The 22,359-nt window shown below is 54.3% G+C and overlaps 2 protein-coding genes across 12 annotated transcripts in view; one reads left to right on the plus strand and one right to left on the minus strand.

The window, feature by feature from the left end:
• The window catches only part of PRPF40B (pre-mRNA processing factor 40 homolog B), a 20,538-nt gene extending 2,685 nt beyond the window's left edge, over nucleotides 1–17,853 (plus strand). For 2 of the 6 annotated variants that reach the window (XM_036867065.1, XM_036867060.1), the window contains exons 2-26: nucleotides 3,471–3,551; nucleotides 4,440–4,583; nucleotides 4,895–4,960; nucleotides 5,650–5,677; nucleotides 5,902–5,927; nucleotides 6,064–6,174; nucleotides 6,463–6,583; nucleotides 6,665–6,689; nucleotides 6,921–7,121; nucleotides 7,350–7,479; nucleotides 7,563–7,627; nucleotides 8,167–8,331; nucleotides 8,431–8,539; nucleotides 8,911–9,061; nucleotides 9,779–9,912; nucleotides 10,582–10,696; nucleotides 10,845–10,936; nucleotides 15,091–15,207; nucleotides 15,435–15,572; nucleotides 15,781–15,876; nucleotides 16,126–16,212; nucleotides 16,429–16,606; nucleotides 16,858–16,919; nucleotides 17,033–17,176; nucleotides 17,278–17,853. In XM_036867065.1, the coding sequence (XP_036722960.1) occupies nucleotides 3,534–3,551; nucleotides 4,440–4,583; nucleotides 4,895–4,960; nucleotides 5,650–5,677; nucleotides 5,902–5,927; nucleotides 6,064–6,174; nucleotides 6,463–6,583; nucleotides 6,665–6,689; nucleotides 6,921–7,121; nucleotides 7,350–7,479; nucleotides 7,563–7,627; nucleotides 8,167–8,331; nucleotides 8,431–8,539; nucleotides 8,911–9,061; nucleotides 9,779–9,912; nucleotides 10,582–10,696; nucleotides 10,845–10,936; nucleotides 15,091–15,207; nucleotides 15,435–15,572; nucleotides 15,781–15,876; nucleotides 16,126–16,212; nucleotides 16,429–16,606; nucleotides 16,858–16,919; nucleotides 17,033–17,176; nucleotides 17,278–17,370 (2,616 nt within the window). In that variant the 5' untranslated portion in view covers nucleotides 3,471–3,533 and the 3' untranslated portion in view covers nucleotides 17,371–17,853. The remainder of the gene's footprint in view (nucleotides 1–3,470; nucleotides 3,552–4,439; nucleotides 4,584–4,894; nucleotides 4,961–5,649; nucleotides 5,678–5,901; nucleotides 5,928–6,063; nucleotides 6,175–6,462; nucleotides 6,584–6,664; nucleotides 6,690–6,920; nucleotides 7,122–7,349; nucleotides 7,480–7,562; nucleotides 7,628–8,166; nucleotides 8,332–8,430; nucleotides 8,540–8,910; nucleotides 9,062–9,778; nucleotides 9,913–10,581; nucleotides 10,697–10,844; nucleotides 10,937–15,090; nucleotides 15,208–15,434; nucleotides 15,573–15,780; nucleotides 15,877–16,125; nucleotides 16,213–16,428; nucleotides 16,607–16,857; nucleotides 16,920–17,032; nucleotides 17,177–17,277) is intronic. The other 4 variants (XM_036867061.1, XM_036867063.1, XM_036867064.1 and 1 more) reach the window with 4 other exon arrangements.
• Nucleotides 17,854–18,133: 280 nt separating this feature from the next.
• FMNL3 (formin like 3) overlaps nucleotides 18,134–22,359 on the minus strand; it is a 54,653-nt gene continuing 50,427 nt past the window's right edge. For 4 of the 6 annotated variants that reach the window (XM_036866991.1, XM_036866995.1, XM_036866990.1 and 1 more), the window contains 8 exons: nucleotides 22,268–22,348; nucleotides 22,034–22,163; nucleotides 21,255–21,415; nucleotides 20,837–20,938; nucleotides 20,388–20,480; nucleotides 19,974–20,097; nucleotides 19,723–19,839; nucleotides 18,134–19,053 (listed from right to left, as the gene is read on the minus strand). In XM_036866991.1, coding sequence (XP_036722886.1) covers nucleotides 19,748–19,839; nucleotides 19,974–20,097; nucleotides 20,388–20,480; nucleotides 20,837–20,938; nucleotides 21,255–21,415; nucleotides 22,034–22,163; nucleotides 22,268–22,348 — 783 coding nt within the window. In that variant the 3' untranslated portion in view covers nucleotides 18,134–19,053; nucleotides 19,723–19,747. The remainder of the gene's footprint in view (nucleotides 19,054–19,722; nucleotides 19,840–19,973; nucleotides 20,098–20,387; nucleotides 20,481–20,836; nucleotides 20,939–21,254; nucleotides 21,416–22,033; nucleotides 22,164–22,267; nucleotides 22,349–22,359) is intronic. The other 2 variants (XM_036866994.1, XM_036866992.1) reach the window with 1 other exon arrangement.

The raw sequence follows: 22,359 nt of genomic DNA on the forward strand, positions 1-22,359 counted from the left end.
GCCTTGACTAGACACTTCAGAGGAGGCTTAAAAGGAGAAAACGCAATCCCTAAATGTAGGGAAATCCCCACCTGAGTAGGGAGACAGGCAGTCCCATGTGAAACACCCAGCAGACATCCACAGAGTAGCACGTCACTCTGTGCAAAGTAGTGCAGCATTTATCCTGAGGGGACACAGGTAGGAGTGTGTGTATGTGTGGAGGATAGTCATAAAGGTAACCTGAAGGAGGTGACTATTGGATCATCTTGAACAAAATAAGAGACAAAGAGTAAAAAACACATGGAGTAATCTAACAGTTTCTGTGCAAAGAGGAGGAGGGGAGCCATTGAGTCAGGGTGAGCCAAGGAGAGTGTAGGATGGGTCTTGTTTAAAGGCTTTGAATGAGATGAGGTGAGAGATTCTGTAGGGTGGGCAATAGGGACCCACCACTGGTTTTCAAGCAAGAAAATGTTGGAACCTTCCTGGTTTAACCACATGGGTCTCAGTGGATATGCTAGAGTGAAGAAAACAGACTGTGCATTTAAGGGAGTAGGGCTAGAGGGCAGATTGGATCCAGCCCTGGGACCAATTAATTCCCCTTAGTTTTTTATCTGAAAAAAGAGGACTGCCTAGGGTGGTTGCCAGCGTCCTCTCCAGTTCTGACATTCTGTGTTCCCTGAATAACTGCTAGACCTTAAGATGGCTTTGTTTTGTGGACTTGCCAAGACCAGTCAGTAAGTCAAGAAATAATAGCACATACTGTGTGCCAATAGGGGGTGGTGAGGAAAATACAATGGGCATGGGATATTGGAGTAAGCAAAACCAGAGTCCCTGCCCCTTAGAGTTTTCAGCCTAGTGGAGGTGTCAGATACTTCATTGATTCTAAGACTCACATTTTAACATTTCTGAAGTCAAGATGCATCTTAAAATCAGTGGAGTATCATAATTTAATTGGCAGCATTTGTTTTTTATTAGTGCCACATAAAATAAGAATACAATCAGAATTGTACAAATAACTGTAAAATTCCAGTGGATAATTGCTGAAGGAGGCGGTGACATGGTGTCTGAGTGTGTAAAAGAGGGCTCTGACTAGTCCGCTGGGTTGGAGAAAGGCATTCCTGAAGAAATGATGACTGCCAGATGTGAAGGATATGTAGGCGAGTTGTGTGGGGTTGGAAGGAAGCTTGCCCCAGGCAGAGGTGAATGTCTGAGGTGGGAGGATTGAGAGAAGGAGCTCAGCATGGGTGAAGTAGGCAAGGCAGTTGGGGAGCAAACGTGCCACAGCCTCCCAGACCCATTAAAGAGTTTTAAGCAGGGGAGTAACGTGCGTGGCCTGAGGTTGGAGTGGGTGTCGGGAGACCAGTCAAGAGGCCACTGAAGTAGGTCAGATGAAAAAAGAGGGTGGTAGGGGTGGAGGAGGAAACGGAGAGAAATAGATGGATTCAAGAAATCTTTAGGAGGTAAAATTAACAGGACTCATTGATGTATTGACAAGAAAGAAGGAGGTGTGGTGAGTGGCTCACAGATTTCTGTCTTGGACAACTGTATGAATGGTGGCAGCAGTCTCTGAGATGGGTGACCCTGGAGCCTGGGAGGACCCAAAGATGGTTATGTAGCATCTGGGAGGTTAGAGAGGATCCTGAGGCAGCTTGGGTGGGAAAGCGTGGCACAGAGAATTGGATTTCCTCCCGTGTTGATTGGTTTCTGACTTCCACGTGGAAGAAAGTTTCAGGGGGCAAAAGCAGGTCTGAATACAGGACTTAGAGTATGTGAACCCTGTGAAAAGGTGATCCAAATTGGAGTAGTTTGACTTACCCTTCTCTTCTTAGGACAAGATGGGTGGGAAGAGAGGAAAGACAGATATTGCTAAAAGTAGAGATTAGAAGCATTTTTAAATGCTGAGCCTTCATACCATAGGGATAATTGGGAAAGTAGGGAAATTGGGCAGCAGTGAGCCAGCTCCCACCTTTCTATGGGACTCCTCCCTACCACCCCCCACCTTCCAAGCAAAGAGGAGGAAGGGCAGAGCCTTTTAGCTGCATCTCTGTGCCCTAGTTTACTTTAAAAATTTTTTTGAAAGGGTAAATATAGTCATATTCAAAGTTACAAAAGGGCAAACAGAATTCTCCTTTCCACCTGTGTCCCCATTCTCATTTCTTGTGTGCCATCTTTTGTCTCCCACTTTTATACAAGTAATAAAACTTTGCTGCACTTTGCTTTTTTTCCCCCCACTTGTTTATGTATCTTAGAGATTATTCCCTATCAAGACAATGAGCCTCTTCGTTCTTTTTATGACTGCATAGTATTCCATTTTATGTTTGTGTAAAATTCCATAGTTCCTTGCTGATATTTAGGCTGTTATAGTCTTCTGGTTTTACAAATAATGTGGATCTGAAAACCTTGTACACACATGTAGGGCTATATCTATAGGATGAATTTTTAGAATCGGAAGTTTCTGTATAAAGAGGATTTGTTCCTTCATTTGTTCGTTCATTCACTTAATATTTGTTGAGTACCTATTATGTGCCAGACACTGTGGCAGATACCAGGAATCCAGCTTTCAACAAGTCAGGTACGATCTCTGCCCTCATGGAATGTTATTATTCTCTGGTAAGGGGAAACATATCCAAGCAAACATAATAATTACAAAATTGTTTATGTAAGGAAACTAAAGAGGGGATCAGAATAAATTGGAAGTGCTTTAAATGGAGTCAGGAAGGCTTTTTAGAGCAAGTGATATTTAGGCTGAGAACTAAGTGGGGTGATGTGGCTAGCCATTAGGTGTAGGATAGGGAGACCTAGGCTGTTCAAAGCTTCATGCACTGGGACGTGAGCTCAGAATCTGTAGGGGAGGTGATGGCCACTGAGTGGGGGGGCTGGGGAGTAAAGCTAAAGAGAAGAGGGAGGGAATGGGAATGGAAGATATCAGAGTGAGTGAGTGACTAAAGATGAGGCCAATTAGGGGAGGGGGCTGGTAGTAAAGAGAGGAGAGTTAGGGAAACTAGTACTTAGGAAGGACTAGTGACTATGTTTAGAGACCTTTGGGTTGAGTCTCTGTACTGGGTGAATTCAGGGAGGCGAACAGGAAAAGAGGCCACTTCCTCCCTGAGTACTTTGGGAATGAGAGACCTCTGTTTGCCTGGTTTAAGGGAAGCACAGCCTTGCCCACAGGCAGGAGGGTGGGTGAAAAGCCTTGGGAAGAGCCCATCTGTGCCTGTAGTAGAGCCTCCTCCATCTTTTCTTGGCTTTGGCAAAGTGGAAACTTCCAAAATAAAGATGACATTGAAGGAGCTCAGCCAGCTGGCTCTGAGCTAGCAGAAGAGAGAGCAGAGCTACCCAGGGCTCAGAGCTGGGGGCGGGCAGGAAAATGGGCTTGGAGACCCTTCCTCTGAACTTTTGCTCCTTTTTCATCCTCACCCCTCTGCTTCCCTTCTGCAAAAGCCCATCTCTTTGCCCATCCTGGGTCCTATGACTTTTCTCTCCCTCAACAGTCGGTTCCCGATTCTGGTCCCCGGCCCCCAGCAGCGCCTGCCCCCTTCCCACCGGGGCCCCCCATGATGCCACCACCCTTCGTAAGTTTTATGTCTTTCCCTGGGCTTGGCTTTTCCAGCCTGCACCCCCAACTCCCTAGTCCCTAGCACTGCTGCATCGCCAGTATGGTTTTTGTGTAATGCCCCCTTCTGTTGCCCTTGGATGAGGGATGGTTTTGCTTGGGCACCCGGGTGGGAGGAGCTGCTTTTAAGCTCTCAGTCCATAAAGTTGACAGTTCTCCCTTTGTCTTTTTGTCCTTGGGACACACAGGGGCTGGGGAAAGGAGAAGTGGATGGGAAAAGACCCTTTTAGTGTGAGGGCAGGGTGGGGCTGTCTTTCTCTTTCACTGCTCCTTGTCTATATTCTTTTTTTTTTTTTGGCCGTGCCTCACGGCTTGTGGGATCTCAGTTCCCCGACCAGGGATTGAACCCGCACCCTCAGCAGTGAAAGTGCCGAGTCCCAACCACTGGATTGTCAGGGAATTCCCCTTGTCTGTATTCTTTATACAAAAAAGTAAGGCTGGAATAGCAACTGGTGGTCACCAAACTTGGGAAAAAGAGGTAGGAGGCAGGGGACTGGGGGATTTGGGACTGGACACCTGCCTCTGGCCCTGCATCTGAAAGGCCTCTTTGGGGACAGTCATTGAAGCAGTGGAGCCTTCCAGTTGCAGTCTGGTGGCAGTTCTGCCTCCCTTTTCCCTCTCCCTTCCCTGCCTCAAGAAGCTGTGTGCTTCCTGTTATACCCAGAGGGACCCCCTGTTATCAGTCTCAGTGGTGAGGAGGGAGGTGGTTTCATGCCTCTCAAACCGAAACCTTGGAATTATCTCAGAGCCAGGGTGGAGGGTTGGGGTGGGAGCCGAGTGGCTCTTTCCTGACAGGTGCAAAGCAGGGTCTTCTCTGCTCAGGATCTCTTCCTTTCCTCATTTTCAGATGCCTCCTCCAGGAATCCCCCCACCTTTTCCTCCAATGGGGCTCCCCCCGATGAGTCAGAGACCACCGGCCATCCCCCCCATGCCACCTGGCATCATGCCCCCAATGCTTCCACCAATAGGGGCACCACCACCACTCACACAGGTAATCCTCTCCCCTGTACCAGGGCCTCAGAAAACCCTTGTCATTTTAGCTGCGGGTAGAGGTGAGAGTGGATATCTGGACTTGAGAAGCTGGGGTGGGGAGGGAGGGAACGTGGGGGCCAGGCCCAGGTGGATTTGTCTGCTGAATGGCTGGAGGACACTCTGAGGCTCAGCTAAGAGCCCAGAGCCTGGGGATTGCCTGCAGAGGTGCCCATGTGAGGGTCACAGCCCCGACAGGATCTCTCAGGACCCTTCACAGCCTGTGCTTACCTTCACCTCGGTAGCTGGTTTTTGTCTTCTTTGTATCCATAGATACCAGGAATGGTACCACCCATGATGCCAGGAATGCTGATGCCAGCGGTGCCCGTCACCGCAGCGGTAAGCACTGGGGGACAGGAAGTAGGTTCTGCCCTGCAGCCCAGTGGGCCTGACTTGGAGAACAGGGACGTGGCTTCCATTCTTTCCCTCTTCTCATCGCATCCACCCTCGGCCCAGCTGCACTCCCCACACTGAGTCCTCCTCTCCAGTCCAGCCATGTACTCAGCTCTTCTAGTTTCTCACTCTTCCCCAAAGCCACATACATTCTCTCTTTTTACTCCCTCTGCTATGCCCAGCTCCCTTAAGGAAACACACTCATGCCAGACACTGCTTACCCTCACAGAGTTAGCACTGTGGACACTTGAATTCAATTTCGTCTTCATCTTCTGTGTCTCTGGAGGAAGCAGCAGTACCTGGGGATCTCTCTGTACCTTCTTATGCTGTTGTTCAGTGTAGTAGAGTCTGGGTAGGATGTGGCGTTTGGTATTCGCTGTGGAAAAGATGGGCCATGGAGGTTTACTCAACAAAATACTCTCACTTGAAAACGAAGAAAGGAGCTGCTGTGCAATTTCCCTCTGGGGTCTTAGAGCCATGGCCCCAGAGGGCAGGGGAAGCCTGTTAGGGAGCAGAGATCCCTGGGAGCAGGATACTTGGATCCTGGCCTGGCCTGCTTCTTCATCCCCCATGGCCTGGGTCTTGGGGGCCACTGGGCTTGGCCCCAACCCTTCCCCCTCCTCTTTCTTCGGCAGACGGCTCCAGGTGCGGACACCGCCAGCTGTGAGTCTTCTGGGGGTCTGTTCCCCCCAGGCTCGGAGGTTGGGGGGTAGAGGGGACCGTGGACTAGAGCCCACCCCGGATCATGCCTGTTGGGATGCCAGGGATCCTGGGATGTTGATGGGACCAGGGGATATTTACTGGGGATGGAATAAGGGAGGACTAGATGGGGATCAGATAGGGTTTGGAGAAAGGACTTAATATGTTTCCTTTGGCTTCTTTTCCAGCTGCTGTGGCTGGGACGGGCCCTCCGGTGAGTTCTTTCAGCTCAGGGGTCTCTGGGTAGAAAGGCTGAAAAGGGGTGCTAATCGTTAAATTTTTGGGGTGAGGAGAAGAAGCTTTGGGAAAGGGGCCTTGACCACCATTCTGTGCACCCTCCCCTCCCCCAGAGGGCCCTGTGGAGTGAGCATGTGGCCCCTGATGGGCGCATCTACTACTACAATGCTGACGACAAGCAGTCCGTGTGGGAGAAGCCCAGCGTGCTCAAGTCCAAGGCAGAGGTCCTGAGTGGGGCTTTCTGTCCCTTCCTTTCAGCTGCCCTGACCTTTCCACGTCCTTGGCTTCCCCTGAGTCTCTAACCATACACGTGGTTCCTCTGACCCCAAGATTCCTGACCATTCCCTGACCTCCCTAGGATCTCAGGAAGTCCACCTTCCCCCATGATGAGCCAGGCCAGGTGGTCGCTAAACACTCCTGTGTCCCCTACTCAATGGGTCCCCTTAGCTCCCCCAACTGTGGCTGGAAGGTATGCCCAGCCCACTGATGTTCCCTGGCCCATCCTCTTACAGCTCCTGCTATCCCAGTGTCCCTGGAAAGAGTACAAGTCGGACACAGGCAAACCTTACTACTATAACAACCAGAGTAAGGAGTCCCGCTGGACCCGGCCCAAGGACCTGGATGACCTGGAGGGTGAGGAGGGGGTGGGCCCAGGCAGGGGCTCTGGGTGTGGCCCTTGCTACCCTATAACCATGTTATCCTTTCCTGTTTCAGCTCTAGTCAAACAAGAGGCTGCAGGGTGAGTGACTTGCCCACCTTGCCTACCTATCCACCCGTACCTGGGGCCACCTAAGGGGTGGGAGTGGCCTCTCCCCATGATCCCTACTCTGTGGGAGGAAGAGCCAGCTCTCAGTCTCCTTGTGGAGTGGTCTGCTCTGGCCCCAGTCCTTCACAGGATAGAAAGACCAGCCAGCCCCTGACCACCTCTGTCCCTGCTCGACTGGACACTGCCCTTCCGGCTCACCTGCAGGAAACGGCAGCAGCCACGGACACTGCAGCCTCAGCCTCCTCAGCCACAGCCTGACCCCCCACCTGTGCCGCCTGGCCCCACCTTGGTGCCCACGGGCCTCCTAGAACCTGAGCCAGGTGGGAGTGAAGATTGCGATGTGTCAGAGGCTGCCCAGCCCCTGGAGCAGGGGCTCCTGCAGCAGCCGGAGGAGGGCCCCAGCAGGTGAGGGCTGCCCCCCATGGCATTCCAGACGCTGGCCTCAGGCTCCCAGCTGGGTTCAACCCTTGACCTCTGCCAGGTTTCTCGGGAAGGGTGTGACGATCTGGGCATGACCTCTGAGGAGCAGAAAATGGCTTCCCTGGGGAGCAAGGGGGAGTGTCCTGATCACGCAGGGCACTGAAAGCTATAGGGACTGGGGGACACTGTGGCTGAGTCCCCTTTGCCCCCCAGTTCTGCTGGACAGCATCAGCCACCACAGCAGGAGGAAGAGGAATCAAAGCCAGAACCGGAGAGGTCTGGCCTCAGTTGGAGCAATCGGGAGAAGGCAAAGCAGGCCTTCAAGGAGCTGCTGAGGGATAAGGTGCTGAGAGTGGGGCTCCCAGGGTAGGCCTGGAGGGGGCAAGAGATGGGCAGGCCCCATGACCCCCGCCTGCTCCATTCCAGGCTGTCCCCTCCAATGCTTCGTGGGAACAGGCCATGAAGATGGTGGTCACCGACCCCCGTTACAGGTAGGTCTGGGCAGGCCCTCCAGACCTTGTTCATGGGGGCAGCTGAGCCAGGGATTCCCCAGGAAACCCCAAGGGGGCCAGAGTGAGGAGAGTGATAGATTGGTGAGTGTGCTGGGAAAGAGAAGCTGGAGAGCCTCCAGGAGAAGGAGGGGAAAGGGATCTGACATGAGACATTCAATAAATGCTTGTTGAATTGAATTGATTTGAATTGAATTAATTGGGGAAACAGGGGGCTGGATAGGGCAGGGGCCTGACTGCAACTTGAGAACCCCAAAGCAAAAGGGACCAGTGTTAGCAGTGTCTTAGAGCCCCGTCTTGTCCCCTCACCGCTTCTTACCCCTCCCCACATCCCAGAGACCTACCTGTCTTGCCTCCCTGTGCCCTTGGAGCCCCTGCAGCCTGCTGTGCCCATGCATGGACACCTCAGTTAGTTCTATGAGACCTGTCCCCAGTGTGCCATGACCCTGCTTTGTGGGCTGTGCAGCGTGGTTCAGGCTGACTCCTCTGTCCCCATCCCACTCCCACCCTGTCCACCCCAGTGCCTTGCCCAAACTGAGTGAGAAAAAGCAGGCATTCAATGCCTACAAGGCGCAGCGGGAGAAGGAGGAGAAGGAAGAGGCCCGGCTAAAAGCCAAGGAGGCCAAGCAGACCTTGCAGCATTTCTTGGAGCAGCATGAGCGCATGACCTCCACCACCCGCTACCGGTCAGGGGGCCGGGCTGGGGTGGGGCCTGGGAACCCTGAGAACCCGCGGGCCCAGTCTCTGTTCTCTGCCTGCCTACTCACAGCCCATATGCTCCACAGGCGGGCAGAACAGACCTTTGGGGAGCTGGAGGTCTGGGCTGTGGTCCCCGAGAGGGATCGAAAAGAGGTTTATGATGATGTCCTTTTCTTCCTGGCCAAGAAGGAGAAGGTAACAGTCACTGGGCTGGATCCATCAGTCACAGTCTCATCTAAGACCTTCCATGTCTTTGCTTCCTTGTGGACCCAACCATTCACTTCTCGCTGCCCCAGGGTCCCAGCTCCTTACTCAGAAGCTGGTGTGGCACTTACACATCCCGCATTTATGCCTTGGGCCTACAGCTCTGGGTGTGGGAGGACAGGAAGGTCTCTGAGGGTTTGGTCTGTAACCTGTTTCCTTCCCCTTTCCGGGGACATGAAGGCCTCGAGTCTGGCCATCCCAGAGTCCCCAAGCTGCCTGCCTTTCCCCAGGTGTTCCTCTGCCCAGGCCCACTTGAGTAGCTCCGGCCTGCCCTGCCTCACCCTGACCCTGTGGCTCCCTAGGAACAGGCCAAGCAGCTCCGGCGCCGCAACATCCAGGCCCTGAAGAGCATCCTGGATGGGATGAGTAGCGTCAACTTCCAAACCACATGGTCCCAGGCCCAGCAGTACCTCATGGATAACCCCAGCTTTGCTCAGGACCATCAGCTGCAGAGTAAGCCTGGGTCTCCACTCCTTCCTGTCCCTTCCCTTTTCCTCACTGACCCCCAGCACCAGCCTCAAACCACTCCCCTGCACCTCCTGCCCTCCTGGATGTCTAGTAGTCCCCAGCACTTACTCAGTCCAGAACCTCTCTGGACTCTGGAGATCCCAGAATGCTTCAGGACACCTCCTTTCTCCCTCCAGGGTCCACTGTTGACCTGGACAATGTGTGTCCTTGTAGGAAGAGCACTGGGGTAGGAATCAGAAGACTTGGAGATGATTTTTGTAGCTCATGTGAATATGGTCTTAAATTGCTTGGTAGGGTGGGTCTTAAGTGGTCACACATGTTGCAATAAGCTGCTGTTGGCCTGTCATCACAGGCAGTATCTTCAGATATTCACCTTCTGAAGCTGTATCAAAGCCTGATTGATTCCCAGTCCCATAAAAAATAAAATCTCAGATCCTGAGATAACTGTTTTCGTATGATGACTTCTAGTAACCAAATTCACAAGAGCTGAACACTTCTAATTTTTTCTCATATAATCAAGGAACCCTCCTCAAGAACCATCATTCCAATAGCCTCTCCTGCAGAGTCCCCTGCTCCCCTAACCCCACCACCCTGGATGTCCCCAACACCTACAGGGGCAGCATCTTTGAAGCACTGGGGGTTCGGGGTCTGAGAGGGTGTCACGCTGGTGCGGTGCCCACTGAGCCTCCTCCCTGTGGTTAGACATGGACAAGGAAGATGCGCTGATCTGCTTTGAGGAGCACATCCGTGCTTTGGAGAGGGAGGAGGAGGAGGAGCGGGAGAGGGCCCGGCTTCGGGAGCGGCGCCAGCAGCGCAAGAACCGGGAGGCCTTTCAGGTATCTTTGCTGCCCTCTGGATCAGAGCTCAGCTCTGCCCCAGACCGTCACCTCTTCACCCGTGCCCTGCCTCCTCTCGGCCAGTCCCACTGCTTTCTCTATGCCCAGCCCTGTCCCAGCTCCACAAGGCCTCTCTGTGCCTGCACTTTTGCTCCCGCTGTGTCCCCTCAACCTTGGGCTGTGCTCCTCTAGGGAGACTAGATGTATGCACCACCCAGAAACTGCCAGCAGAGAGCGCCCTACAAGCATGGCTCGCCAGCTAGGCCAAGTTTATTTCCCTTCACTGGGGAGCCAGACAGGCATAGCTAGCTTGTTCCCCAGCTTGGAGGTGGCATTGGTGTTGGTAGTGGTGGGGGTTACTTGGCTGTAACACATTTGGGAAGTTGAAACCAAGTCGTGGGAAGATAATGCTGCAGGCAAGTTTCCGCTTCTTTGCCTCCCGGTCCGGCTTATTTTCATTTTAAGTCTGTCCCCTTCTGTTTTACACTCTCTGCTTTCACATTGCTCTCTGCCTCCCCATCTGTATCTCTTCATCTCTGCCTCTTGCCTGCATTTCCTCAGTCTGGGTTGTCCCTGCCTCTCTCTGCCAGCTCTTGTCTTCTTCCCCAGTCTTTGGCTCTGCCTCCCTCCCTTTCTCACTCTCCCTGTAACTGGCCTCTCCCTGCTTAGACCTTCCTGGATGAGCTGCACGAGACAGGGCAGCTGCACTCCATGTCCACCTGGATGGAGCTGTACCCAGCAGTCAGCACTGATGTCCGCTTTGCCAACATGCTGGGCCAGCCGGGTAAGGCAGCCGGGCTCCCCCTCCTCTGGCCTGGCGTTCTGCCCTGCCAGCCTCTCTGCACTCCCACTCCCTGGTCCTGTCCTCAACCCCACCCTCAAGCCTTGGGAAGCTGCCGCCCGCCAGGCCCCCCTCCCTCCCTTCCCCGCAGGCTCCACCCCTCTGGACTTATTCAAGTTCTATGTGGAGGAGTTGAAGGCACGATTCCATGATGAGAAGAAGATCATTAAGGACATCCTTAAGGTGAGGGAAGCCTGGGCCTGTGGATGGAGGCAGGCTGGGTGCAGGGCAAGCTTCCAGGACAGAACTCCCCAGTAAGGCCTGTTTTGTGGGAGCATTGCAGCTCGGTTCAGGAGATAGCTACTGTGATCCTTTACTGTGCGCTGGGGACACACAAATGAATAAGATGCAATTTCTGCCCATAAGGAGCTCATGGTCTAGTAGGAAGATAGACATGACAATGGCTATACAGAGGGGCAAGTGTTACTACAGAGAATGGAAAGAATTGCCATTTGAACTGCACCTCTAAGAACGAGTAGGTGGAGGAGGGTGGAGGTCCTGGGTGTAGGGTACCACAGGAGCAAAGAGGAGCAAGAAGCACAGCTAATCATAAACTCGTAGCCCACAGATATGTTCCTTCTGCCTGTACAGAGCTTTAGAAAAATTTGGAATTTGATGGTAACATTTTAAAATCAAGAGATTACAATTCAAATCTGGATCTTCAGCGTCTCTTGGAAATTTGGATTATCTAGCAGCACTAGGCTGGTTTTGTGAGGCATTCAGTGGACTTGAGCTGAGATGCCACTGCCTTTTAGAAGGGGCCTGTCCTCCTTATCTATCCTCACTCCTCCCTATCACCTCCGTGATGTAGGAGCTAATTCACCTGCCATTTCCTATTGCACATGCACGTTGGAGAATTCTCAATATCCATGTCTATCAAAGGGGGAAAAGTGAGTGATGGACTAGGAGAGCCCCATGTTTCAGAAAAAGATAACAAAGAGAAGCATGTTTCTTTGTGGAAGTGAAGACCATTCTCATGGGTTTGAGAGGGCAGTGTGAATAGTGGTTAGGAGCAAGGCCGTGAAGGCAGACTGCAGGGGTAAAAGTCCAGCTTAACCACTTACAAATTATGTGACCTTGAGCAGATTACTTAATCTTTCTGAGCATGTTTCCTCGTCTGAAAAATGGGGAGTATTCCTTCAGACTTCACCTGATTACCAAGGGGAGTAACTTGGTACCTGAGGTGGAGAGGGTCTGAGAATAAAGCGAGGAATGTCCCACTGCACACACATTTCTTTAAAGTCCTGTGTCTTGCCTTAAAAATTCATGCAGGTGTTGCATTTTAATACCATAATACTTCTCTGTTAATATAAACTTAATATTTTAAAATTACTTACCATTAGGTAAGATGTATCGTATTGTCCTGTGGCTTCCTCTATTTCTCTGGAACCACATGCCCCAGTTGGGAAGCAGAGCCCTGCCTGTAAAATTCCTTGAATGCTAAAATAAGGAATTTGGATTTTTATCTTGTAAGTAATGGGGAGCTGGGAATGATGTGATCAGCTGATGTCTTGGAAAAGCCCAGGTGGTTGTGTAGAGCAGCGCTTGCAGCCAGAGTGCTTTTATGCTTAGGGATAGGCGTGGTAGGAGGACAGGACTCGAAGCCTCAGGATACTAGTGTTAGTGACCAGTGATCAAGATAAATTCTGAGCTTGAGTCATCCTCTTGTGACTCACCCCCAGACCACTTTCCTGCTGTTGGGGCCATTTGCTAGAAAAATCCGGGCAGCATGGACACAAGGCAGGGTTCGAAGCATGGGGGGTGAGTAGGGAGACCAGGCAGGAGCTGCTGCAGTGATCTAGGTGGGAGTGAGCTCGGCGGGGGCAGTGGGGATGGCCAGTGAGCAGAACTGTGATGTTCCAGTAGTTTCTGAAACTCCCTAGGTCTCCTCAGAGGGGCCTTGGGACAAGCTGGAGGGGGTGGGGGAGTGGGGGGCACTTTATGCTCCTTCCTCTATTTTCAAGTGTAACAGCTTGTTTCTCTTTTATACATCGAGGTTCTGCATAAGATTTTTATGGAAAAAAATGTTTCTGCTGTTAAAAAAGAAAGTTTAAAACCAGTAGGCTAGAGTCACGCAGAAGTAGAATTGACGGATTTTTCTGTGAAACTGAGGGAAGGAAGGAGTGAGTCGGAGATGTCAGGAGTGGATCGATGGCACCATTGGTAAGGATTAAGCAGGAAGAACAGGGCTGGAGAAAATAGGAATTCCACTTCTGGAATTATTCTCAAAAGCAACCTGGGGCAGGGAGGAATAAAGCATGTACCAAATTTTAAATAGGATAATTATATAAAGTAGAAATATCTAATCCAAGGAGAGCTAAATTTTATTGGACTCTTAACTTTTAGCCACAGAGCGGCCGGTACTGCTGACAGGCCTGTGGGAGTCCTATCCTTGCTGAGTCCTGTGTCTCCACACCTTCTGAGAAAGAATCTTCTTTAGACAATTCCTCCTTCCTCTTCCCCGTTTTGGGCTCCTGCCTATGGAAGGCAGATGAACCCAGGGCTCCCTGAGACCATCTACCAGCCAGGCAGACTGTGATGGTACCTCGCATCCCATAGGGGTAGTGCAGAGTCCTGGACTTGGAATAGCTGAAAGACAGAAGATCTGGGCCTGAGAGATCCATGGGAGTAGGGTGGGGGGCTCCCAGGAAATGAATTCTCTTGGGATCTGCTGAATTTGAAGTGTCTGCGAAATATCCAGTCTAGTATGGGTCTGAAAATTAGGAGAGAGGCGGGGAATGAGATTGCGAGGGACAGTGTAGATTGAAAAGACTAACTGCAGGTCTCAGGGGAACAAGCATATGCAAGAGAGGTGGTAAAAGAGGTCAGAGACAGGAGGGGACCCTGGAGAGGGGAGCACTGAAGAAGTGAACAGAGGACGAGAAGAGTGGGGAACAAGAAGGGGTCCTTGGAGTTGACTCTTGGGACATGAGCAACCTCTAGGAGAGCAGTGTCCGTGAAGAGGGCAGAGTGAGTGCAGCACAGGCTTTAGAGTTGGGTAACTCCTGGCTGTTTATTGGTTGAGACCTCTGCAAGTTATATAATGTCTCTGAGCCTCAGTTTCCTAATCTGTAAAATGGGGGTGATACACGTGCAAGGTCGTGAAATTAAATAACATTTGAGTGTCTTGCTTATAGTAGGCTTAACAAATGTTTGTTTTCCTTTGCGCTGCATTTAAAGATTTTGAAACAAAGGGAAAGAAGCAGAGGTTGTTAGCTTGAGGAAGGTGAGAGCAGGGTGTTCCAGGTTAGGTGAGCTGTGTACTTGATGGAAGGAGCCAGTGAAGAGGTGAGACTGAAGCTTGCAGTTCCCTAAGCGAGAGAGATTGGTATGTTTGAGGAGAAGGGCTGGAGAGCATGGGTTGAGGAAATCCTCTTGGAAGAAGCAAGAAGAGTGCACCTCTGCCATCAGCAGGAAGGCCGGGGCAAGTTCGAGCTGAGTGGAGGGAGAGGGAGGGAACCTGGGCCCGTGCCCCAGACCTCGCACGCCAGTGGCTCCGCTTTCCACTGAGTCATCTTGGGCCAAGTGAGAGAACTCTCCTAAGCCTCTGCTTCACTGGGGTGTTTTGAGGCTTAGGTGAGAAGCACAGCGTCAGGTCTGTGTGTGGTGTTTTTAATAGTGTTTTGGGAGTTGTACACCTGATGGCCTCTATTTTTCCTGTGGATGAAGTGATCTGTGTGGGTGTAGTGCTTAAAAGTAGGGGCTTTGTTGTTAGAAAGACCTGACGTAGAATTCTCGTTCAGCCGTATATTAGCCCTGAAGACCTTGGGCAATTGCTCTAGTTCCTCCAAACCTTGGTTTCTTCTTCTGCATAAAATTAGGATACTAGGACTTGTGCTTAAATTCAGATACGTGCGGATTAAATGAGATAGTGTGTGTGAAACACTCAGCATGGTACCTGGTACATAGTAAGCACTCAATAAATACAGCCAACGGGTGGGACCTGCAGATGCTGGAATGCAAGGAACTTACTGAGCAGCAGGAGGACCCAGCAGGGGCTCAAGCTTTAAGCCAAAGGGACAAAGAATTAATTGTGAGAAACACAGGCATCAATCACACAGGGAACACACACACCCTGCACACCCGCCCCTGTGATCCAACCCCCGCCTCCAGTTCCCTGTGACAACCAAGCCAAGGGTGGGCATGGGAGTCTTAATTATCAGATGGTGAGGACTTGGACGACTTGGTCTCCAAGTGCATCCCGTTCCTGTGGACCCCTTCTCGGGGAGGGGGCTACTTGAGCATCCTGTAGTCTGACCCTTGCCTGCCCTGGAGGCCAGCCAGCTTCAGGTTCAGGCCTGTGGTGCCCCCTGCTTCATGCGCTGCTGTGCCCACAGGACCGGGGCTTCTGCGTGGAGGTGGACACAGCCTTTGAGGACTTCGCCCACGTCATAAGCTTTGACAAGAGGGCTGCTGCGCTGGATGCAGGCAACATCAAGCTGACTTTCACTAGTGTGAGGGGCCGCGTGGGGTGGGGCTGTAGCCAGGGCTCCGCTCTCGAACTCGTCCCTCGCTCTCGTTCCGTGCCTTTTCACTCACTGCCCCAGTGTGACTCTCCCCCCAGTTCAGGGAATGATAGGAGGAGCCCAGGCTCCAACTTCCCACCTTCTAAGGTATGTCTGGGTGAGTCGGGGCGCCCACCCTCCTGGGTGACGCTGTTCTGTGTCCTGTCTGCCCTCAGCTGCTGGAGAAAGCAGAGGCACGGGAGAGAGAGCGGGAGAAGGAGGAGGCACGAAGGCTGCGGCGCAGAGAAGCTGCCTTTCGAAGCATGCTGAGGCAGGCTGTGCCTGCTGTGGAGCCGGGCACTGCCTGGGAAGAGGTCAGGACTGCAGCCTGGCACCAAACACCACCCCCTCAGTCCTGAGGGCAGCGGTGCTTCTCCACCACCGGGGACCCACCCCAGTCATAGCACAGCTCGGGGCCAGCTTCGGCTCCCTTCCTTCCTCTGCCCCAGCCCTGCCCTGTGCTCATGGCGGCATCCATGCTGTGCTGGGGCTGGTCTGATCAGCAGTGCTCTCCTGTTCAAGGTCCGTGAGCGCTTTGTGTGCGACTCAGCCTTTGAGCAGATCACCCTGGAGTCGGAGCGGATCCGGCTCTTCCGGGAGTTCCTGCAGGTACTGGAGGTGAGGCAGAGCTTCTCGTCCTCTGCATCTGCCCCAGGCTCTTGAACACCTGAGGCTAGCTTAACAGAAGCCTCGGTAACCTCTTATCACCAGGGCTCTCCTTTCCCGGACAGCTAAGGAAGGGGAGGTCTTAGGGTACCCTGGATAGACCTAAGGCCCTAGCCTCAGAAGAGGAGGCAAAACCGTATTGTAGAATGCAGGGTCCTTCCTGGGGCTAACCTTTCTCACCCCTCCCTCTGCCTCCACCAGACTGAATGCCAGCACCTCCACAGCAAAGGCCGGAAACACGGCAGAAAGGGCAAGAAGCACCATCGCAAGCGTTCCCACTCGCCCTCAGTGAGTTGGCGGGTAGAAAGGATGTGGGGTGAGGCTGGATTGTCTGGGGGAAATAAGAGCCACTTTTCTTGCTTTTCCCCTACATCACCTCCCCTGGAGGAAGATTTGAGGATTCCTTTGGCCCTGGATTCTCCTCTCTGTCCCCAGTTCCCATACTTGAGGGCCTCTGGAGCCCAGGTAACCTCTGTGCTGACACGTGTCTGCCGATCTCCCCAGGGCTCTGAGTCAGAAGATGAGGAGCTGCCCCCACCATCTCTCCGGCCCCCCAGGCGGAGGCGGCGGAACCCCTCGGAGTCAGGCTCTGAGCCCTCTTCCTCACTTGATTCTGTTGAAAGTGGGGGTGCTGCCCTTGGGGGACGGGGTTCCCCATCCTCCTGCCTTCTCCTTGGATCAGGTAAGCTGTTGGGAGCTGAAGAGGAGGCCTTCGGGGAGCCCCACCCTCTGAGGGTAGAGTGGATTGGGAGGGCTGCACCTGTCGGAGAGTAAGGAGAACTTCCCGTCCCTGCCCAGGCAGGAAACGGAGAGAAGGAAGGAAAACCAGACTGAGACTTCCTCAGACAGGTCCCTGTCTGTGAAGAATGAGCAGAGAAAAGGATGAGGCCTCCCTTCTCCCACGGGACTTAGTGGGGCTTTTTCTGTCTCCAGATCATGGCCTTCGGAAAGTCAAGAAACCAAAAAAGAGAACTAAGAAGAGAAGACACAAGTCGGTGCGTAGAGAAGGAACTTCCGTCCAAGGCCCTGCTATTTTATGAGATGTCTTCACCCGCCTCCTGGGCTGTTCTCCACAGGAACTGAGGAGGCGGGCTCTGGGCTCTTACAGAACAGTCCTGAGAGCGAGACAGACCCTGAGGAGAAAGCGGGCAAGGAGAGTGATGAGAAAGAACCAGAGCAGGACAAGGACAGGGACCTCCGGCGGGCAGAGCTCCCTAACCGCTCCGCAGGCTTTGGAATCAAGAAGGAGAAGGTGAGAGGCAGGCACCCGGCCCCAGCCCAGTCAGCGCTGTGCCCAGGCCTCGGCAGCCCTCGGGGGGAAGCTGTGGGTGAGCTGTGCCTTTGCTCCACCAGACGGGCTGGGACACGTCGGAAAGCGAGCTGAGCGAGGGTGAGCTGGAAAGACGGCGGCGGACGCTCCTGCAGCAGCTGGATGACCACCAGTGACCTGATGAGGCACCGTGCCTCGGGTCTGTGTGAGGCTGTGGCCTAGTTTACCCTCGCTGTCTGCCCCAGACTTCTTCCTTAGTTGGGTCTGTGTCCGCTTTTCCTCAAGTAGCCCCAACCCCAGCACACCATCGCCAGCACCTCCCAAGGCTGCTCGCGGTGTTCAAGGGTCCTCCCAGCTTCCCGGACAGCTAGTGCGGTCCTTGCCCTCAGCCCCAGACCAGCGATTGGTGGTGAATGCCACGTGGGTGGGTGGTGCCAGTAGATAAAATGTGAGAAGGGGCTCCCAGGAAGAGTGACAGGCTGGTGGACACAGCCTGGGTGGCAGAGGGTGGGGACCTTACCCTCTAGCATCAGTACCTGCTCCTGCCTGCCCGGGTCCTTGGGGCACCACCACTCCTTCCTCCAGCCCCGGGGCCCAGTGTATGTGTGTTTCATTTTGGTTTTGTTTTTGTTTTTTAAATAACAATATTTATAACGTCACCAGTGGCTCTTTTGTCTTCTCCATGTGCTTGCACTGGGGCCGGCTGGGGCCGGACAGGTGCCCGCATGGCCAGCAGGGGGCACTGGTGCCTCACAGCAGGCCTGCCTCCCTTTGTGTGGCTGGAGCCCATCTAGCCAGGTTCTCCTTCTCCAGGCTTCCGCACTCACCTCCCCCAAGCGTGGCAGCTCTGCCCAGCCTCCTTTCTATCCCCGTGGCTTGGGTCAGCCTAAACGGCCAGCTTAGCCCCCCACACTCAGAAAGAGGAGACAGAGTCAGGCCTGGTATTTCAAGCCTTTGTTGAGAGAAGGAAAGTCTGGAGTTTATGTACAAGAGAGAAGGAAGTGGTACATGTACAAAAAGGAGTGGGCCCCTGTATTCCCTCCCAGGGGCCGAGAAGAAACCGGCAGGGGACGGAGAAAATAGCTAAGACCGACGTGACCCCGCCCCTGCCAACAAAACCTAGCTGGGGGAAGGAGGTGAGGACGTTCTTGGCACACCCTTTCCCTAGGCAGAGAAAACTAGTCCTCTGCCCACCTCGGCATGGATAGTCAGCCTAGAACGCAAAGGGCCAAGGGCAGGGAGCGTGGCGTCTCTCCTCTCCCCTTATCACTAGGGCACACGGCCCAGGCTTAGGAGAGCCTTGCTCCTGGTAAAAGACGATCTGAGACTGGCAGGGCCCCAGGGCTCCCTAAGCTTGGACACTTCTAGATCGCAGCTGACCATCGGGTTGCAAAAAGTAAGGGGGGAAAAAAGAAGGGAAAATTGCTTTCTCCTCTCGTCCCTCTGGCTCTAGTGATGGTGGGCCTAGGTGCCCATACATAGCCTAAAGCTGGAAATGGTTTTCTCCAGCCCTGAGCTGACCCTTGAGGAAATGATGTTGAAGACCTTGGGAGCAAAGTGCAGTACTGGAGGCACCAGGGAAGTGCCAGGCCCTGAAAGACCTAGTGCCCACAGTGGCGGCAGGCAAGATGCAGCTTTGAGAGCTAGGGTGGACACTGGGTTGAGAGCAGCGTAGCCCTCTGCTGGGCCCTTGGCCAACTCCAGGGCTTCAGGTCCACTGGTTGGACTTGAAGGACTCAGGGTTGAAGTGCTTCTGCCTCCAAGAAGGTCTCAGTGGGGGCCTGGAGCCCGAGGGGGGCCAGCGGGCGGTGCGGCACTCCTGGCTTGGTGGCAAACGACAAGGGGCTGCTGGTGGAGGCCTGTAGGGGAAACAGAGGCCTGTGAACAGGCAGGGAGGCTGGGCCAGGCCCACCTTCTGAGGGCCTAGCCACACAGGCAGGGCCAGCGAAGAGCCAGCCGTGAGGTCGAGAGAGACTGGAGGGGATGGTCAGGGAGATTTCTGGGGTGGGCTCTGCACGTTCAGAAGAACAGGTGGGGGGTACTAGAGGCCACTGGGGAGTGACAGAAACAAGGTGGACTCAGCAAGATCTAGAAGCTAGGAAGAGACCCCAGGCAGATTGGATATCAGGAAACAGGTCAAGGGTCATCTGATGCCCCTGGGCAGAAGCCACTGCCAGAGCTCTTACAGGAGGCAAGGACAAATGATACCTGGGCCCAGGACCAGAGACTCTGCCTCAGTGATCAGTGGCGGCACGCCTGGTCCTGCCTGTTTTGGCAACTCCCTACCCCTTGGGTCTTAGTTGAAGCCAGACAGCATTAGTGGGAGAGAGAACCACTTCCCTGAGGGCACATGCAGGGGATAAGCCATGCTTCTCAGAGCATGGGGCATGCAAGGGAAGGAGTATGTGTCCCCATCACGAGGCTGCCAGAGAATGGTTCCAAGCCATGCAGGAGAGGAGGCACCTGTGGGACCCAGCAGGAGTCCTGGGAGGTGGGCATGCAGAGAGGGCAGCTGTGGTGCCCAGTACCTGTCAAGGGCCCCAGCCTTGGGGGTTAACAGTTTGACTCATCATGATGGGCTGCATCACAGAAGAAGCGTGAGCCCCGCTTGGCAGTACGGGCCGTGAAAGGGACACTCTTCAGCACTGTGGCCCAGGAGAGAGACACAGTGGTCAGGCCCCATGGGGGTGGGGTGGGAGGAGGAGGGCCCAAAGGCCTATGGTTGGGGTTTGGGAGCTGGGCCCAGTGGCCAGGCACCAGGGACGGAAAAGGGCCCCACCTGTGATGATGTCCTCAATGGTACCATCCTTCCCCTCATAAACAGGCCGGTGCTCCTTGGCCTGGCGCCGCCTCAGCTCTGCAATTAGCTCCTGCTGTTGCCACTTGTTCCGCTGGGATGGGGTCTAGAGCCGAGCATTTGAAGGGAAAGGGAGTCACCGCTAACGTACCACGGGGCTAGTTCCTGCCCCAAGATGCAGTCTGAGGATGCCCTTGATTGTGCTCGCCAGCCCAGCCCCCATCATTGCCTAGGAATCCCCTCCCATAGCCCCCCTCTCCATCCCTTTGGACTCCATCATCAGGCCCTCTGGGTGGTCTGTGGGCTCCAGTTCTCCATCTCCTCTCCAGCTCTCTGCTCCACCCCCTCCTAATCCTTTGCCGTGTTTTCCAGGCCCCAGTTCTTGGTCCCACCCACCTTGGCATCCAGTTTCTTGGCTTCCTGAGCCAGCTGCTTCTCCCGCATTACCTCCTCCTGCTTCTTGCGGGCTTCGTTCTCTTGTTCTGCTTCCTAAGAACCATGAAAGATGGGGGCGGGGGGTGTGTGTGTGTGTATGTGTGTGGCTCACACGGGCTGTGAGGGGAGGGGCTGACACTGAGGGTGGAGAGTGGGTGTCGGTGGGACCAGCAACCCCAGGTGGCCACTCTCTGGAGGGGCACTTCCTGCCCCAAACAATGACAGGAAGGGCCTGGGCCCCCACCCTGCCCACCAGTTCACAGCTAAGAGGCCTGTGGCCAGCTTCCATCGCTCCCTCGCAGGACTCAGAGGAGGAGACGGAAAAGGCCCAAGCTTGAAGCCCAGCCCTCTCTCCCCCTACCAGTTTTCTCTCAGCCAAACTCCTCTTTAAAAGCCTCTCTTCTGCTCACCTTGTAAGAACGAATGAATCGGACAAATACTGGGAAGAATACAGAAGGAGGCGTGGTCTTGGGACTCTCACCGAAGTAGCGCACAACAGCATTGTAGGCCTCCTGGGGAGGGGGTGGGCAGAAGGGGTCAGCCTGGTGGGGAACGAGAAGCCCGGCTCCCAGCAGGGGCAGGAGGCCCACAGGAAGCCGCAGCCCCCCACAGCCCCTGTGGGAGGGCAAAGAACTAGGGGCTCGCCAAGCCCCCTGGAGTGCGTCTCCAGAGGCAGCTGCCTGCCACCCCCAGCGCCCCCTCTCCCCCACGACCAGCCAGCCAGCTGCTTGACGAAAGTTCTTTGACCCAAGAACCAGAACTAAGCCCGCCAGAGGCGCACGGCACCTTGGCCCCAGCCTCTCCCACCCACCTCCACCCTGTGCTCACCTCGGCTGTCTTGGCGTCGCGCTGGAGCTTGTCCAGTTTGCCTTCGTTGGCGCTAAGGAAGTTGCGCAGGACGCTGTTGTCATGTATGCTGCACTCCCGCCGAATCAGCTCCATGCCCCGGCCCAGCTCCTTCACGTCTAGCAGCACGTTCTCCAGGGACACTGTTGTCACCAGAGTCCGGGCTGAGGACTACAGCAAGCTCCAGCCCTCCCGCTCAGCATGGGAGCCCCACTTCCAGAGCTACCAGTGTGGACAGAGAGGGGCGAACCAAGCTAGCCAAGCTCTCACAGGGGCAAGGAAAAGGAAAAGAGGCCGCGGGCTCCTGACCCCGAAGGTAGCAAGGGAAGGTGAGCCGCAGACTGCTGGGCTCCAAAACAGAGCTGCCCCAGGCCTGCCCCAGTTTCACGAGGGGGGCAAAAATAACAGCCACCCTAGGTCTGTGGGGGGGTTCATGGGTTTTCTAAGCACTGCACATACATCACAGAGACACAGGCTCTGGGGCCAGCTTGGGGGAGTTGGCAGTGAAGAGCCTCCACTGCCTTTCCCGTCCGGCTCCCACAGCACCCAAGTGGAAAGGGCCGGGTGGGGCCTGGTGCCTGTAGGAAAGCTCCCTCTGGGGTGGCCCCTGCCCACGGCCCCAGCGGAAAACTTTGAAGTGGTCAGAAAAAAGAAAACAAAAGCAAGAAAGAAAGGCACCCAAGTGCTCCCCCTCCTCATAGCTTCCAGGGATTGTCCTGAGCTGGACACGAGGCAGGCTTGCTGGGCCAGGCTCCCCTCACCTGCTGCAGCTTTCTCCACAAAGTGCAGCTCATGCCAGAAGTTAGCCAGGTCTGGGTATTTCTCCTTTACCGTCAGGGCGATGAAGTGCAGCAGTGTCATCTTCCTGTCAGTGGACTTGGTGTCCAGCAGCTGGTAGAGGGGGACAGGGGTCAGTGCAAGAGGGCTGAACACCCTGGCTCCACAGCCGCTGCCCCCTCCAGCTTCCTGGCCACTTGCTGTCCCCACCATCTTACCAGATCCAGGCTCTGGAGCTTGAAGCCATACACAGCGCCCCGCTTGCTGCTGTTCATGTAGTTCCCCAGGGCAAGTATGATCTGTCCAAAAG

Source organism: Balaenoptera musculus, chromosome 10 (genome assembly GCF_009873245.2).
Source record: "Balaenoptera musculus isolate JJ_BM4_2016_0621 chromosome 10, mBalMus1.pri.v3, whole genome shotgun sequence".
Classification (NCBI taxonomy): Eukaryota; Metazoa; Chordata; class Mammalia; order Artiodactyla; family Balaenopteridae; genus Balaenoptera; species Balaenoptera musculus.